The sequence below is a fragment of the Salvelinus namaycush genome, chromosome 34, assembly GCF_016432855.1.
Source record: "Salvelinus namaycush isolate Seneca chromosome 34, SaNama_1.0, whole genome shotgun sequence".
Classification (NCBI taxonomy): domain Eukaryota; kingdom Metazoa; phylum Chordata; class Actinopteri; order Salmoniformes; family Salmonidae; genus Salvelinus; species Salvelinus namaycush.
In genome coordinates, this window is record NC_052340.1 from 31,761,965 (window position 1) to 31,779,991 (window position 18,027).

Here is an 18,027-nt window from a genome sequence, read left to right on the forward strand (position 1 = left end):
CAATACTAAAACAATCAAAGACCAATGTTAATACATAATTCCCTGGTAGGATCTTCAAGATCCTGAATGAGATAGCCTTTTATGTTTCAATGAAATCTTTAACCATACGATACGTTTATACACAGAGTGTACAACACATTAGGAATATTGAGTTCCACCCCCTTGTGCCTTCAGAACAGCCTCAATTTCATCAGGACATGGACTCTACAAGGAGTGGAAAGTGTTCCACAGGGATGCTGACCCATGTTGACTCCAATGTATCACACAGTTGTGTCAAGTTGGCTGGATGTCCTTTGGGTGGTGAACCATTCTTGATACATATAGGAAACTGTTGAGCGTGAAAAACCCAGCAGCGTTGCAGTTCTTGACACACTCAAACCAGTGCGCCTGGCACCTACTACCATAGCCTGTTGTTCAAAGGCACTTAAAAATCCTTCTTTAACATGTCTTCTCCCCTTCATCTACACTAACTGATTGAGGTGTATTTAACAGATTACATAAATAAGGGATCATAACTTTCACCTGAATTTACCTGGTCAGTCTGTTTTATATATGGCAAATACAAAAATAATGTACATTGTCAGTATAATTTCTCTATACGTAGTGAAGTTTATCAAAATGCAACAAGTCTTGATATTCAGCTCACTAATTGGTAAGCTGAAGCTGAGTTTTTATGGCAGGCAATGAGTAGTATTCAGACGCTGTGCAGAAATATACAGTGTAGCATAGTGCTGTCCTGTCGACATTGTCTCACGCGTCATTAAACCTTCAACCTCTTCCCCTCAGCCTCTCTAGGAATTTCCTCAAGCAGTCTTTGAAGAGGCCAAAACATAGTCTTTTTTTGGGAGGCTATTAATGTCTCTGTCGGGGTAACCGTCAGAAACATGTTACTATACAGACTACATACTTTGGGTTCGTTGGAGCTGAAGTGAAGTGACTGTTAGAGGGTTACAAACTGGCCAGGTGCCCTGTCTTTCCTTGGGCAGGTGCTAGAGAAGACCACCATGGGTGGAAATGTCAGGGGGCATGATGGTGACTGTCTCAGGGGGTTTGGCACTGGCCTGCCCAGAGTGAGAGCGGGACGTGGTGATGCTGACTGGAGAATGCTGTGACAGGGAAACAGGGCAGTACTGTGGGAGCAGATCTGACATGGGGGCCAGGAGGGGCGAGGGTTGGGCCGGGGCCTCCAACCCATTGTGGGTATGAGTGGCAATATTAGGGTCAACTGAATCTCTCTTGAAACTGGCGTCCCCTCCCACTCCTGGCTCTGGACTATAAGTGTTGTGATCCTCTTCACTCCCCAGGTTCTTGAGGCTGGGGTAGGAGCCTGACTGAGCCATAGCCTGGTGTATCCTCTCCCAGCCCGCGTTGGCTGTGTTGGCATTGGGGTCGTTATTATCAGGGTCACTGTTATAGGGGCTGTTGTTGTGGTGGTTGGCGGCCTGGTACAGCAGCTGTGTGTGCTCGCGGAGCTGGGCGATGTCTCCGTCTGTGGCGTTGCTCTGGCGGAGGAGGTCCTGGGTGCGCAGCGTGATGTCAAGCAGGCCTGACTGGCTTAAGATGCCCACCGTGTTCAGGAAGCGCCTGTCACGCGCCGCACTGAACAGGGACAGGCCTGGACCGTGCCTGCGGGGCCACCTCCTGGCCGAGAGGGGAGAGGAGCCACCGGAAGAGGAGGAGGAGGAGGCAGTGGTGGTGTCGGAGCTGGACATAGAGCGGGAGACAAAGCTGGAAAGTGTGGAGGGAGAGCGGGGGCTGGGGGAGTGGGAGGAGGCAGGGCTCCTCCAGTGGGACAGGCTTCTCTTGGGGTCTGGCTGCTTGCGGACATGTTTTCTGGATGGTGTCAGTAAGTGAGTAGTAGTGGACACCTCATCCCTCTTGTCCTCTGTACACATCCTCTTGTCCTGGCTTTGGTCCTCCCTGCCAGTCCCCTTACCATGGGGGTCCACTGGGGTCTTGTCAGATGGCTTCTTACTGGGATGGGGAGCGATACGAGGGTAGGACTTAAGAATGGGCAGGTAGGTTCTGCTTTTTGTTTTCATAGCTGTGCTGTCAGATCTCCAGGACTGTGTTCTGTTGGGCTTTGGGGATGCGGGTGAGGCCGAGGCCGAGGCTTCACTGGGCTGCTGAACCAGGATCACATGACAGGGGCCAGAGTCATTGGAGCTTCCTCGTCTGTTCTCCCAGTTTAGCTGGTTCTGGAGGTGATGGTCTGAGCCATTCTGGGGGGGGGGGGGGGGGGGAATTGAAGCCAAAAAGAAAGGAAAGATGAAGGGAAGATGAGAGAAAGAGAGGCAACTCCTCGTGCTAACACATACTGTAAAGAAAAGGGAAACTTATTTGAGCGGACTTGCTGTAGGAGGATAGTGAACAAGGATGAGTCTTGTGCCATCAAATACATCCCTAAAACCATTTGGTCATTCTGACCTGGTTCACAGTGACATTTATTAGACAACTCATTTCCAGATGCTTTCTTCCTCACACTCTGTCCCCGTCACCTCCTCTTCCTCCTCCACCTGTAACCCCCTCTTCCTCCTCCACCTGTCCCTATCACCTCCTCTTCCACCTGTAACCCCCTCTTCTTCCTCCACCTGTCCCTATCACCTCCTCTTCCACCTGTAACCCCCTCTTCCTCCTCCTCCTATACCTGTAACCCCCTCTTCCTCCTCCTCCTATACCTGTCACCTCCTCTTCCTCCCTTACCTGTACCTGTCACCTCCTCCACCTGTACCTGTCACCTCCTCTTCCTCCTCCACCTGTACCTGTCACCTCCTCCATCTGTCTACTCCTCCTCATCTACCGGTCACCTCCTCTTCCTCTTCAACCTGTACCTGTCACCTCCTCTTCCACTTGTCACCTCCTCCACCTGTCCCCATCACCTCCTCCACCTGTACCTGTCACCTCCTCCACCTGTACCTGTCACCTCCTCCATCTGTCTACTCCTCCTCTTCCACTTGTCACCTCCTCTTCCATCTGTCACCTGTCCCTGTCACCCCTCTCCTCTTCCTCCTCCACATGTCCCTGTCACCTCCTCCATCTGTCTACTCCTCCTCATCTACCTGTCCCCTCCTCTTCCTCATACACCTGTCCCTATCACCTTGTCTTCTTCCTCCACCTATCCTTGTAACTTCCTCCCCCTCCTTTCGCCTGTCCCCTCCTCCCCCTCCTTTCGCCTGTCCCCTCCTCCCCCTCCTTTCGCCTGTCCCCTCCTCCCCCTCCTTTCGCCTGTCCCCTCCCCGCCCTCCTTTCGCCTGTCCCCTCTATTTCTCCTTTTTATTTGTTACTCCATTTAGTTTTGCTGTCCTATGATTGGTCACCTCCTGCACCTCCTGCCATGTCTTTCTTCACAGTTTCATGCTCTCGTCCTGCCACCTCTTCAATGCTTTTCAATTAGGAACATTTTTTAAATGGAAATTTGGTTTACTTTATCAATTGACTACTGAAATGGAACTGACCTCAAGCCTGCCTCCCACCTCTTTCACCTGTTTGAGCACCACGTTCTTGATGATGAAGATGGGGGTGAGGTCAGGGCTTCCGGGGCTGGGGACCAGGATGTGATTCCCCTGGAGAGGGGCCTGCTCGGGCTTGACCTGGCTCTGAAGACCCTCCCCTTCCCTGGGCTCACTCACGCTGCTGCCCTGGTTCTCTCTATCCGCATGGAGCCAGTCTGTGCAGCTGTTGTTGTCTGGAGGAGAGGAAGAAGGGGAGAGAGAGAGAGAAGCAAGTTAAGGGAAGAGATGAGTGTAAAGAATTGAAGAAATACAGACGGATTGAAGGGGAATACAGGGGGGATGGGAGCTGTCCTCACAAGAAATGACACACAATTATGTTTATACCGTTTCCCACTGGTTACTGAGTGAGTCATGTGTACCTGTGAGGTCATACTCACACGTCATCAAGGACAGTAATCTAGTACTCATCATAAAGGAATTCAAGGAATTCTATCAGCAATACTACTGAGTAGACTACATGCTTGAGGTTTACAGGCTTGAGGTCAGTTCCATTTCAGTAGTCAATTGATAAAGTAAACCAAATTTCCATTTAAAAAATGTTCCTAATTGAAAAGCATTGAAGAGGTGGCAGGACGAGAGCATGAAACTGTGAAGAAAGACATGGCAGGAGGTGCAGGAGGTGACCAATCATAGGACAGCAAAACTAAATGGAGTAACAAATAAAAAGGAGAAATAGATACAGAAATAGAGGGGAAAGGCGAAAGGAGGGCGAGGAGGAGACAGACCAGTGAGCATGTAGACTACACGTGTGTCCTTGTCTATCTAGGAATACAACACCTCAGACTGGTTGGTTGCACGTCACATACTTGTCATACTGTAGTCAGTAATTCATCCTATTGGAAGCTGTGACTTGCACTGCCTGGCCTGTGTAACACTGTGTCACCCTGTGTGTCATGACTCATGATGGTCACACAGTCTGGCAGTGTGAGAGTTTACAGGAAACACATTGAGTGAGAAAGAGCGAGGGGGTGGGTGAGTGACACGTTTTGGAGTGAGTGAGTGTCCGGAACGTTCTCCCTCACCCGAATATCCAGAATCTTTTTCAGAGCCGCAGCGAGAGCCTCTTCTGTTGGACTCTGTGTCTGCAGTACTCCTTGAGGCCAGCAGGGTGGCAGTGTTGCTCCTGTCTTCGGCATTCTTACTGGATGCACGTGGCTCTCGCCCACTTAGACAAGCCTGTTCCAGAGGCATACTGCGTCCTGGTGGAGAACCAAATACACCACTGAGTAACATTTCCATGGAATATGTTTTAAAATGCATCGGCCTATGGTACTTCAAAAAGCTACTGTCATAAAAATAGAAACACCTTGGCTCCAAGTAGCAGAAAAAATAAAAACTCCTCATTGAATATTTTTATGTGTTGAAATGACATTATGCTGCTGGATACATAATCTCTGATTTAGCTCCTCCTTCTTAGTCACTTCTCCCTCCACAGCCTGTTCCCTTTGCCTGGCTCCTCCTCTTCACTCCTAGATACATCAGGGTCCCGTGTGTGTGGACTGTACGTGCGTGTCGTGAGAATAGTGGGGGGGGGGGGGGGGGGGGGGGCTATGTGTGTTTGGTAATATCACATCCACCCACTAATTAAACATCACCATGACAAAATACACCGTTTTTGCATGTGTTAACCAGGCATGATGGGAGACGTTAAATCATGGTGGTTACCATGGACATGATCATGAGAGCTTCAGAAGTTATTTAGCACATTCATGTGTGTGGGATTAGTCTTTAGAGCGATATACTGTATGCGGATGTGGTTCTTTATGTAACACTGTGTCACCCTATAGGTCAACCCTGTTCTGACAGACATGTTTACACAATTTGGTATTTCCTCCCTCCATCTCCCTTTCCCCAAATCTTTCAATTTTCTCTGTTTGAGTGACAGTATCTTATGTCCAGGATAAGAGAGAGAAAAAGCCCCACCATGAGTCTGACCCGATCGACCCCATCCTTTCTGTTCTGACCATTAGACTACCCACACTGTCAGCTGAATTTCAACTGTCGAGGAAAACCTATGTGTCTCGTGGAGAAGAGCTTAAAGTCAGTCATGGGACTTGTAAGCAGAAATATTGGTTAAAAATCAATGTAATAAACAATAGCTGACAAAATGAAATATATTTGCACCTCAAACTTTTTAGAGGGGCACAAAGTAAGGTTGTGCGACTATATAGCCCCCTGAGAACTGACACTTTCTTGTACATGATGATACCCAATGGCAGGTTTTATGACGTTCCGACTAAGCAATTGTTTATAGGTAACTTTCTGTGGTGTTATTTTGTAAACAAAAGGGCCACTAGGACAAACGTGTATGATGGGTATCAAACGTGCGCTGTCACAACTGGGGGCTCCTCCCCTTTCCCTTATGTAACATCACAACTACGGCAGAACAGACAAACTTGCTCTATTGCTTTACACATTAGCAAACGCGATATACAAAACGCAGGAAATAAGTCAGAAATATTTAGGCCTAATAAATAAATCAAAAGAAAGAACATGACAACTATATTTGTCAAATGTTTAAATACTTGCTTAAGCATGGTCAGCAGGTCAAAAAGTCCACATATAAAGCAACTGTGGTCAGTGCACCTTTTACATCAAATTATTGTTTCAAAAGTCTCAAAGTATATTTAAAAAAAATCACCAACATCTTACCTCCAATATCAATTTAGACTCTTTGCCACTGGTGGTTGACTTCACTTGCATAGCGCTCCGTCTCGCCGTATTGTTGACTAGAGCACCTAATTTCTAGCTCTATCTTTCAACGCTTTCCTTATGTCATGTCATCTATGCGTGTCTATCGCTGCGTTTCTATTACATCTATCTCATTCAATGTATAAACTAGCTAACGGGATGTGAAGACTACCTGTAGCCTAACGGTTAGATCCTACGAGACGAGTCCTAATTCCAAAATTGATAATCGGTACCCAACCTGAAAATGGCCCCGCCTCCTAGACCTCCTTGCGGGTTTCCACTAGTTGCCACAGCCACAAAGTTAAAATTGGCTACAGGCATATTGTAAACATTTATGAAAAAAAGAATGTGCTTTTTGATCGTAATTTAAGTATAAGGGTAGGAGTATGGTTTAGGTTAAAGTTAGGTTTATAATCGAATTTTAAGAAGATACATTGAATAAATATTTCAGGGTTTATGACTTTTCGGCTGACTAGTGACGACCCTTCCCTTGCTAGAATGACAAACTGTTTCAGTTGATATCAAGAGATTGGTGCGGAAGGGCCGCGCACAAGCAAGGGAGGATGTAGCATAATAAAGACTACTTCGTTTTCTGGGCACGTGTAGGGGTGGGGACCACATGAGTTTTGAGCTGACGTGACTGGATGAGAACGTCAGGATTTTAAGAGAGGTTTTGGACAGAATATCATAGGGACAGAGATCCTATTAATTTACCTAATTATATGGAGACAAAGCTCTACCTATTCTGTTATTTCTATACCATGTTTCTTTGGGTTACTGGACTTGTATTGCTATACCCTAGGCTACACTAAATGAACAGCCTTTGTCAACTGGACTAATGAGAAAAGAACGACAGGGAAGCATGGTGTAATTTAAAAATAGATACATGTAAAAATAGTGATTTAAAAATAGATACATGCATACATGTTTTTCCTTCCCTACAGGGTGAATTAGAAATGCTAGATTGTTGCTACATTTCACGTGTCTCTCAGATGTGAAATGTGCCATAGTTCATCAGTCAGCTGGTCCAGAACACATCCACATGGCTCTCGTACGGCAGAATATGACGTATTTAACGCTTCTCGGCCAATGACTGCCACGGATCTGCTCGAGCACGTGAGCAGAGCCTAAAAAGGCGGGGTTAGGCAAACGAGCACATGCTGCTAGCAGACAGAGCACTGATGGTTCAGCCAGAGAGACGATAGAAACCCGAACAAATGGTGTAGCACAGTTCCACAAGCGGTAGCCGTGGAAAAAAGTCACCGCAGAAGACAAGCGGAACTTTAGCGCTGTTAAAGCACATTTTCTTGCAATTCTTTACATGTTTCCATTATGTGTATTTATGTGATATGAGTGACTCAAATATTACAACAAAATCTATGAGCTAATAAACATATCTTAAAAAACAGCTGACATGAGCTAGTTGATCTGGACATTTCTGACAAGTTACAAGTAGCTACATTTGGGAATAGCTGAGCTATCACACCACGTAAAGGAACAACTTTTTTTTTTCATAAAATGCGATTGGGGATTTATGTCAACTCCATTACGATTATTGTCCAACAAGTGTTAAGGCCTTTATTTAATTCTAACATTAGATGATTCAAATACGTAATAGAAATCTCCAAACGTTTTGGTTTTATAGCACTATTAAATGCCACAGGGCTAATTTCGTTAGAATTTTGGCATGTTTTTCCAAAATTTAGAACATAAAACATTTATAAAGCAAACATCCCTTAAGTCTAGCACAGCAAAGAAGTCAATTGTTTAATAAGCAGATGTTGCACAACAGTGATGGCCATAATTCTTCAAATATAAATAGATATTCAAGACACTTTTGCCCTCAATTTTTTTTTTATACAAACATTGGTAAAATATGGAAAATTATTCATTTGAAAATCCCAAACAAAAACAACTATTCTAAGATCTTTCAGCACTGGTTGACGTTAGCCAAAAATCTGCCGGAGTTGACAAAACATTAATTTTATCATGTGGAAACCCTAGACCCACTCTAATTTGCATACCGCCCCAACAGATCCACAGATGTTGCAATCTCTATTGCACTCCACACTGCCCTTTCCCACCTGGACAAAAGGAACACCTATGTGAGAATGCTATTCATTGACTACAGCTCAGTGTTCAACACCATAGTGCCCTCAAAGCTCATCAATAAGCTAAGGACCCTGGGACTAAACAACTCCCTCTGCAACTGGATCCTGGACTTCCTGACAGGCCGCCACAGGTGGTAAGGGTAGGTAATAACACATCCGCCACGCTGATCCTCAACACAGGGGTCCCTCAGGGGTGTGTACTCAGTCCCCTCCTGTACTCCTTGTTCACTCATGACTTTACGGCCAGGCACGACTCCAACACCATCATTAAGCTTGCAGATGACAACAGTGATCATCGACAACGACGAGACAGCCTATAGGAGGAGGTCAGAGACCTGGCTGTATGGTGCCAGGACAACAACGTCTCCCTCAACGTGATCAAGACAAAGGAGATGATTGTGGACTACAGGAAAAAGAGGACCGAGCACGCCCCCATTCTCATCGACGGGGCTGCAGTGGAGCAGATTGAGAGCTTCACGTTCCTTGGTGTCCACATCACCAACAAACTAACATGGTCCAAGCACACCAAGACAGCCGTGAAGGCACAACAAAACCTATTCCCCAGGAGACTGAAAATATTTGTCATGGGTTCTCAGATCCTCAAAAGGTTCTACAGCTGCACCATCGAGAGCATCCTGACTGGTTGCATCACTGCCTGGTATGGCAACTGCTCGGCCTCCGACTGCAAGGCACTACAGAGTGTGGTGTGAAAGGCCCAGTACATCACTGGGGTCAAGCGTCCTGCCATCCAGGATCTCTATACCAGGCGGTGTCAGAGGAAGGCCATAAAAATTGTCAAAGACTCCAGCCACCCTAGTCATAGACTGTTCTCTCTGCTACCGCAAGGCAAGCGGTACCAGAGGGCCAAGTCTAGGTCCAAGAGGCTTCTAAACAGCTTCTACCCCCAAGCCTTAAGACACCTGAACATCTAATCAAATGGCTACCCAGACTATTTGCAATGCCCCCCCCCCTCTTTTACACCGCTGCTACTCTCTGTTGTTATCATCTATGCATAGTCACTTTAATAACTCTACCTACAGCTGAAGTCGGAAGTTTACATACACCTTAGCCAAATACATTTAAACTCAGTTTCACAATCCTTGACATTTAATCCTTGTAAAAATTCCCTGTTTTAGGTCAGTTAGGATCACCACTTTATTTTAAGAATGTGAAAGGTCAGAATAATAGAGAGAATTATTTATTTCAGCTTTTATTTCCTTCATCACATTCCCAGTGGGTCAGAAGTTTACATGCACTCAATTAGTATTTGGTAGCATTGTCTTTAAATTGTTTAACTTGGGTCCAAAGTTTCGGGTAGCCTTCCACAAGCTTCCCACAATAAGTTGGGTGAATTTTGGCCCATTCCACCTGACAGAGCTGGTGTAACAGTCAGGTTTGTAGGCCTCCTTGCTCGCACATGCTTTTTCAGTTCTGCCCACAAATTTTCTATAGGATTATGGTCAGGGCTTTGTGATGGCCACTCCAATACCTTGACTTTGTTGTCCTTCAGCCATTTTGCCACAACTTTGGAAGTATGCTTGGGGTCATTGTCCATTTGGAAGACCCATTTGCGACCAAGCTTTAACTTCCTGACTGATGTCTTGAGATGTTGCTTCAATATATCCACATAATTCTCCTTCCTCATGATGCCATCTATTTTGTCAAGTGCACAAGTCCCTCCTGCAGCAAAGCACCCCCGTGCTTCACGGTTGGGATGGTGTTCTTCGGCTTGCAAGCTTACCCCTTTTTCATCCAAACATAACGATGGTCATTATGGCCAAACAGTTCTATTTTTGTTTATCATCAGACCAAAGGACATTTCTCCAAAAAGTACGATCTTTGTCCCCATGTGCAGTTGCAAACAGGCTGCGCCTGTGCCCAATCATGTGAAATCCATAGATTAGGCCTAATGGATTTACATTTACTAATTTCCTTATATGAACTGTAAATCAGTAAAATTGAAATTGCTGCGTTAATATTTTTGTTCAGTATAATTAGCACAATGTAGCACAATCAGTCTTCTGTAAACAAGCAATGTGACATGGCGATATGTCCATATGGGAATCCTATATAGGTGCGTATCAATTTTACTTTGTTTTTTGAAAATGATTTATTGCTGATATGAAAGGTAAGGTCTTCATGCTTCATAAACTGTACCGCCATGTGTGTTAGAGTGTTCACACTTGGTCCCTTTAATCCAATTTTTGTGAACTCAGTGCGGTTTGCCCAATTTTTTTTCAGTGTGAACACGCCAAAGGAACTTAGACCCGTCAAGAGACACCGAAGCCAAACGAACTGAGACCATCTCGCTTGAATTCCTCGGTCCAGTTCCCTTTTTTAGGTCAATGAGAACACAAAGCTCCCCAGGTTCGCTTGTCATTATTCCCACACCACATGCGAGACTACTGTAAAACAGTTTTCCCTGCCATAACACTACAAAAGAGAAAAGATGTTGGTTGTGTTGCATTTCAGCAGATTTTGTGCGTTTTTGTGGATTAATTCATGTGAAAAGACATTCTTTGGGGGGGGGACGACTTCAGAACAATCTTTTGAAAGTTATTAGAGCGATACATGATTGGTAATGGTGTTCTACACTGCCTTTGTGTCCCACATGTATTTATTTAAACGTGTTAACAAGACAATATTGTTAAACAGCCAGGTTATCACCGAAATAATTATAATAGTAGCCTTACTTTAAAAAAAAAATGCTATTAATGCCAATACTGTTGTCTATGCTTGTTTTGGCTTAATTCTTTGGGATACAGGTGCACTTGTAGTCAGAAAGGCCCTTATCTTGTGAAGGCAACAGTAGGCCTACATTATTTTATTCATAACGCATTTATTATTTTGTGGAGCCTACATTACACAAGGCTCCACTTTTTCTTAAACATTACACCATTTTTCATAATGCATTTTATACAAGGCTATGTCGAATTTTATGAGGGTTGGCAGATTGGATTTATTTTTTATTTTTTTGTGGTATCAATGAAGGTGTTTGGGGAATGGGGATACATTTTATGACTGTGTATTACAGTGGGGCAAAAAAGTATTTAGTCAGCCACCAATTGTGCAAGTTCTCCCACTTAAAAAGATGAGAGAGGCCTGTAATTTTCATCATAGGTACACTTCAACTATGACAGACAAAATGAGAGAAAAAAATCCAGAAAATCACATTGTAGGATTTTTTATGAATTTATTTGCAAATTATGGTGGAAAATAAGTATTTGGTCAATAACAAAAGTTTCTCAATACTTTGTTATATACCCTTTGTTGGCAATGACAGAGGTCAAATGTTTTCTGTAAGTCTTCACAAGGTTTTCACACACTGTTGCTGGTATTTTGGCCCATTCCTCCATGCAGATCTCCTCTAGAGCAGTGATGTTTTGGGGCTGTTGCTGGGCAACACGGACTTTCAACTCCCTCCAAAGATTTTCTATGGGGTTGAGATCTGGAGACTGGCTAGGCCACTCCAGGACCTTGAAATGCTTCTCACGAAGCCACTCCTTCGTTGCCCGGGCGGTGTGTTTGGGATCATTGTCATGCTGAAAGACCCAGCCACGTTTCATCTTCAATGCCCTTGCTGATGGAAGGAGGTTTTCACTCAAAATCTCACGATACATGGCCCCATTCATTCTTTCCTTTACACGGATCAGTCGTCCTGGTCCCTTTGCAGAAAAACAGCCCCAAAGCATGATGTTTCCACCCCCATGCTTCACAGTAGGTATGGTGTTCTTTGGATGCAACTCAGCATTCTTTGTCCCCTAAACACGACGAGTTGAGTTTTTACCAAAAAGTTATATTTTGGTTTCATCTGACCATATGACATTCTCCCAATCTTCTTCTGGATCATCCAAATGCTCTCTAGCAAACTTCAGACGGGCCTGGACATGTACTGGCTTAAGCAGGGGGACACATCTGGCACTGCAGGATTTAAGTCCCTGGCGGCGTAGTGTGTTACTGATGGTAGGCTTTGTTACTTTGGTCCCAGCTCTCTGCAGGTCATTCACTAGGTCCCCCCGTGTGGTTCTGGGATTTTTGCTCACCGTTCTTGTGATCATTTTGACCCCACGGGGTGAGATCTTGCGTGGAGCCCCAGATCGAGGGAGATTATCAGTGGTCTTGTATGTCTTCCATTTCCTAATAATTGCTGCCACAGTTGATTTCTTCAAACCAAGCTGCTTACCTATTGCAGATTCAGTCTTCCCAGCCTGGTGCAGGTCTACAATTTTGTTTCTGGTGTCCTTTGACAGCTCTTTGGTCTTGGCCATAGTGGAGTTTGGAGTGTGACTGTTTGAGGTTGTGGACAGGTGTCTTTTATACTGATAACAAGTTCAAACATGTGCCATTAATACAGGTAACGAGTGGAGGACAGAGGAGCCTCTTAAAGAATAAGTTACAGGTCTGTGAGAGCCAGAAATCTTGCTTGTTTGTAGGTGACCAAATACTTATTTTCCACCATAATTTGCAAATAAATTCATAAAAAATCCTACAATGTGATTTTCTGGATTTTTTTTTCTCATTTTGTCTGTCATAGTTGAAGTGTACCTATGATGAAAATTACAGGCCTCTCTCATCTTTTTAAGTGGGAGAACTTGCACAATTGGTGGCTGACTAAATACTTTTTTGCCCCACTGTATAATGTCCAAACACTTATACACACACACTCACCTTGTTTGTACTCATGTTATAGCCAACTCTTGACTTTTGTATGAATTACTTTTGATCAAATATTTGTATCTAGTTGTATGTATTCATTATCTTTAACTGGTTAAATGTTTGTAGTTTGCATGTTTCAATAATGATTAACATGCTTAAAATAGTCATAAATCCCTGCATCTTTTAGCTTTTGGTATATTTGGCATTTTTACACACATTCTGTATTTCCTCTTAAGAAAGCAATAATTAATCAACACACTACTATAAGTAAATGGACATGACATGTTATAAAAACAAAAATTGCTCTCCGTAAATAAATGGTCAGAAATACTCAGTCCGAAGCCATTCGGCTATAATAAAAAATACAAGTTATATCAGCTTAATTTTTTATTTACAATCTACAGGGTTATAATATGTTGGGAAAAGTGGTGTAGGAGTTTGAAATTGATTCAATACCCTAACCCTACGCTATGTTCAAAGTCAGCAGAAATACAAGTGACATAACCCCTAACTTGGGTTCAGTCTGCCAATGAGAACCAAGAGGGGCCTAACTTTGTCCTTCATGACTGGGAAAGGCCTTGATTCTAGGCCGTAGGAAATCCTACATCCATCTCATTAGATCAGAACAGGATGGATCAACAGTGATTCATATTACTGGTTTGCATCCTAAAACAAGGATAGTTGTGTTCTGCTGCATAACACACTTTGTCTACCCATATGATCCACATCATTGTCAGATTATCTGATATACAAGCTTCAGTAACAGAACGCCATGGTTGTAATAACACTTTAAACAGGTCATTTTTAAAATGTGTACTGTGTGTTTGTTTTGAGTCCACACTGGTCATTTTACTTATGTAAATTAGACAGTCACAGAATACTTTCTTCTGAATAACTGGTCAGGGCATAGCACTTTCCATTCAGCTTCAGGCAACTTGGGATGTTCACCTGTAGTGACTACTTCTATCCGTCACGCCCATTGTTCACTAGATAGATGAATGTAGTTACACCCAACACAATGTGAAAAACAGAATGCATCCAACCACTAGATCACATAACTAGACGTGAGCTGGATGTGATCCCAAAGCTGGCACCAATGTAGCAGAGGAAATTGACAGCTGCAACAGGAACTCTAACCAGGGCTCAAACTTGGCAAAGTGAGCTGCAACAGGGACTCTAACCAGTGCTCATACGTGGTAAAGTGAACTCTAATGGCCGTTGTCACGAAAGCCTAGTATTCCTCTGGGCAGAGGCAGTAGACCTACAATGCTGGCATATGCCTTGTTACAATAGCCTAAGTACATAACATGATTCACATGACCATGAAACGACTTTGGAAGTGCCATAAGTGAAAGCCAACATAATTCATTATTTTACATGAACCTGTTTAACCGCATTGATATGGCTTAATTGATCATAGTCCAGCCTTGTTATAGTTGCATTATTTTTTTGCAGGTCTTCTGTTTCCCTACATTTATTGTTGAATTCATTTCCCATCATGAATATGTATCCCCATTCCCCAATCAAATATATTCATCAATACCCCAAAAATGTAAATAACACAAATAAAGCTTTTTACTCCAATATGACAACCCTCATAAAATCCAACATAGCACCAGTATCCCAAACTATTAAGTGAAAACAAGCATAGAAAACAGCATTGCCATTAATCAAAAATAAAATGAATGTAGGACACACAAAAAGGCAGTGTAGAACACCATTGCACAAAATGCATTGCTCCAATAACTTCCCAAAAAATCTTCCAAAGTTAGCCCCCCAAAAATGGATTTTCCTATGAATCAAGTCGCACAAAAAATGGCCTTTTCCTACGAATTTTCACACGAAACAAGCCGCACAAAAACACAATCTGCTGAAACACTTTTTGTACATATTTGCACGAATTGAGTGTGAGATTGTGTTGGATGACGATGTGCAGGTTCGAAGGGTTAAAAAAGTGTGCCGTTTTTGGATGTTCATTAGTGATTATCAAATGTTTTTAGTTCAGATTATTTGTTTGCAATATGTGACAGAGGCCAACACAGCTTCATAAACGGAATATTCGATTGTGTGGTTTGAATAGCGTGAGAAGACAATAGGGACATTAAAGGGGTATTAGTCTACATTGGGTGAACACCTTTCATCACAGCATTATCTGTAGTAAATTCTTCCAAAATGTAAGTGGTTAGCATATATATAGCTGTTTATAACATGTTCTGGTGGAATGGCTTATCCTGCACTTGGTAAAAACCTGTTGAAAAACCTGAGTTGATGTTGAAAAAATATATTGGTTATTTTCTTAACATAGCAATGTGAAAGCAAAGGACTCAGGCCAAAAGAAAGTTGATGTGAACTGGAAAAAGAGTTGAGTCCTCATTCAAAGGCAAGGGTAGTACATAAACAGCCTTATTATTTTTTTACCCTGGAGTTCACTTTAAAAGACTGAGATCGGTTATTTTAAAGAGGACTATATGTGAAAACACCCTTAATGGGCTGCAAGCCCGAAGCCGGGCACAATATGACAACAGCCACTTCAAGTGCAGGGGGCGAAATTCAAAATATATTTTTTAGAAATATTTAACTTTCACACATTAACAAGTCCAATACAGCATATGAAAGATAAACATCTTGTGAATCCAGCCAACATGTCCGATTTTTTAAATGTTTTACAGCGAAAACACCACATATTTATGTTAGCTCACCACCAAATACAAAAAAGGACAGACATTTTTCACAGCACAGGTAGCATGCACAAAGCCAACCTAACTAACCAAGAACCAACCAAACTAACCAAGAAACAACTTCATCAGATGACAGTCTTATAACATGTTATACAATAAATCTATGTTTTGTTCGAAAAATGTGCATATTTGAGGTATAAATCAGTTTTACATTGCAGCTACCATCACAGCTACCGTCACAAATAGGACCGAAGCAGCCAGAGTAATTACAGACACCAACGTCAAATACCTAAATACTCATCATAAAACATTTCTGAAAAATACATAGTGTACAGCAAATGAAAGACAGGCATCTTGTGATTCCAGCCAATATTTCCGATTTCTTAAGTGTTTTACAGCGAAAACACAATATAGCATTATATTAGCTTACCACAATAGCCAGAAACACAAGCCATTCCCCAGCAGCAAAAGTTAGCGATCGTAACAAACCAGCAAAAGATATATAATTTTTGACTAACCTTGATAAGCTTCATCAGATGACAGTCCTATAACATCAGGTTATACATACACTTATGTTTTGTTCGAAAATGTGCATATTTAGAGCTGAAATCAGTGGTTATACATTGTGCTAACGTAGCATCTTTTTTCCCACAACGTCCGGATATTTTTCTGACACCCACATATTCTGACCAAATAACTATTCATAAACATTACAAAAAAATACATGTTGTATAGGAAATGATAGATACACTAGTTCTTAATGCAATCGCCGTGTTAGAATTCTAAAAATAACTTCATTACGACATCCAGCTTAGGTATAGAGAGAGTACCCAAAATCTGGGCGCAAACGACTATTTCAGATGTTCGACAGATATATGAAATAGCATCATAAAATGGGTCCTACTTTTGACGATCTTCCATCAGAATGTTGTACAAGGGGTCCTTTGTCCAGAACAATCGTTGTTTGGATTTAGAATGTCCTCTTCTCCAGTCAATTAGCACGGAAAGCTAGCAAAGTAGCGCGAAGTTCTCCTTCCTGAACAAAGGCACACAACGCAACACGCCTAACGCCCCGAAAATTTTTCAATAATCTAATACAACTATATTGAAAAAACATACTTTACGATGATATTGTCACATGTATCAAATAAAATCAAAGCCGGAGATATTAGTCGTCTATAACGACAGCTGTACAGAAGGCAAAACCAGGTCCCTTCACGCGCTCTCCAGAAAACAGGAAACTGGTGACACGTCATGCAAAGAGCTTTTATTCGACCCCAGATCAAGTTATACACTCCATTTCTTCTCTTACTGCCTGTCGACATCTAGTGGAAGACGTATGAAGTGCATGTATACTGATATATATCAAGGACATTTATAGGCAGGCCCTAGAACAGAGCATCGATTTCAGATTTTCCACTTCCTGTCAGGAAGTTTGCTGCAAAATGATTTGTTTTACTCACAGATATAATTCAAACGGTTTTAGAAACTAGAGAGTGTTTTCTATCCAATAGTAATAACAATATGCATATTGTACGAGCAAGAATTGAGTACGAGGCCGTTTGAAATGGGCACCTTTTATCCGGCTACTCAATACTGCCCCTGCAGCCCAAACAGGTTTTAACAAAACTCCCCCGTACAGAAGATGCCTTCGTGTAATGGAACTGAGCGTCATGATCAAGGGCTACACATTTTCTATGAAACCAGTCCCAACCCCAGAAAGTTCATATTCCATTTTCTTACTTGGAAAGGGATAAACAAACACGCAGCTGTGGGTCACCTGCGCGTATTTAAATGTTTGGACACTTTATGGGACGTTAAATAAACTTTACGCATCCTATTTAAACGTTGAACTCACCTTCTTGTGTAAATCCAGCAGTGGCATGGAATCGCAGAATACGGTCTTGGCCATGATGCTTCGAACCGGAGACTGCAAATTCACTTAAGAGGACCTGCAGCTACTTGAAACGACAAGGGACGGCCGATGAGAAACGAGAGAAAAACACAGTCAACATTATTTTAGGGTCCGCTAATAAACACAAGTGATTGACTAATTGGGGGTGGACACGTAGATATCACGATTTGCATGTGCGCGACTGATGCCTGATCAGTTCACAGCCTTATATATTCAGTATGAATTTGGCTGATGAGGAATACAGTTGGTCAATTAGGTGATTAGGTGTTGTAAACTGGGCAGAGTTAATTAACCTACATCAATCAACTTGAAATTCAAAACTTTTACAATACTATGCTTGCTTTATTGGTCTATTTGCATGGAAATTCTTACTTTTTTTGCTGTCATGGTACCCAAATAGACACACAACATACACATCACAGGCTGGGAGCATGGGAGAGCATCGCCCCTAGAGAATTGGGGGT

At 42.8% G+C, this 18,027-nt stretch overlaps 1 protein-coding gene across 2 annotated transcripts; it reads right to left on the reverse strand.

The window, feature by feature from the left end:
• Positions 1-370: 370 nt before the first annotated feature.
• On the reverse strand, positions 371-6,679 carry LOC120028891 (CLOCK-interacting pacemaker-like). 2 transcript variants are annotated; one of them, XM_038974164.1, is made up of 4 exons: positions 6,165-6,679; positions 4,535-4,711; positions 3,483-3,685; positions 371-2,222 (listed from the first exon to the last, which is right to left on the reverse strand). In XM_038974164.1, exons 2-4 carry the CDS (start codon positions 4,701-4,703, stop codon positions 990-992), a joined length of 1,605 nt encoding a protein of 534 aa, XP_038830092.1. In that variant the 5' UTR covers positions 4,704-4,711; positions 6,165-6,679; the 3' UTR covers positions 371-989. The 2 variants fall into 2 exon arrangements, with proteins under 2 accessions (XP_038830092.1, XP_038830091.1); XM_038974163.1 differs by having other exon boundaries at positions 3,456-3,685; positions 6,165-6,678.
• Positions 6,680-18,027: the final 11,348 nt, after the last annotated feature.

What these genes read in the sequence shown, in the direction of transcription:
- LOC120028891 (XM_038974163.1), bottom strand. Translation starts at nt 4,703, where the DNA reads ATGCCTCTGGAACAGGCTTGTCTAAGTGGGCGAGAGCCACGTGCATCC. An exon ending in AAAAGATTCTGGATATTCGG is followed by an intron (nt 3,686 to 4,534) that starts GTGAGGGAGAAC and finishes CCTCTCCTCCAG; the next exon opens with ACAACAACAGCTGCACAGAC. An exon ending in AGGTGGGAGGCAGGCTTGAG is followed by an intron (nt 2,223 to 3,455) that starts GTCAGTTCCATT and finishes CCCCCCCCCCAG; the next exon opens with AATGGCTCAGACCATCACCT.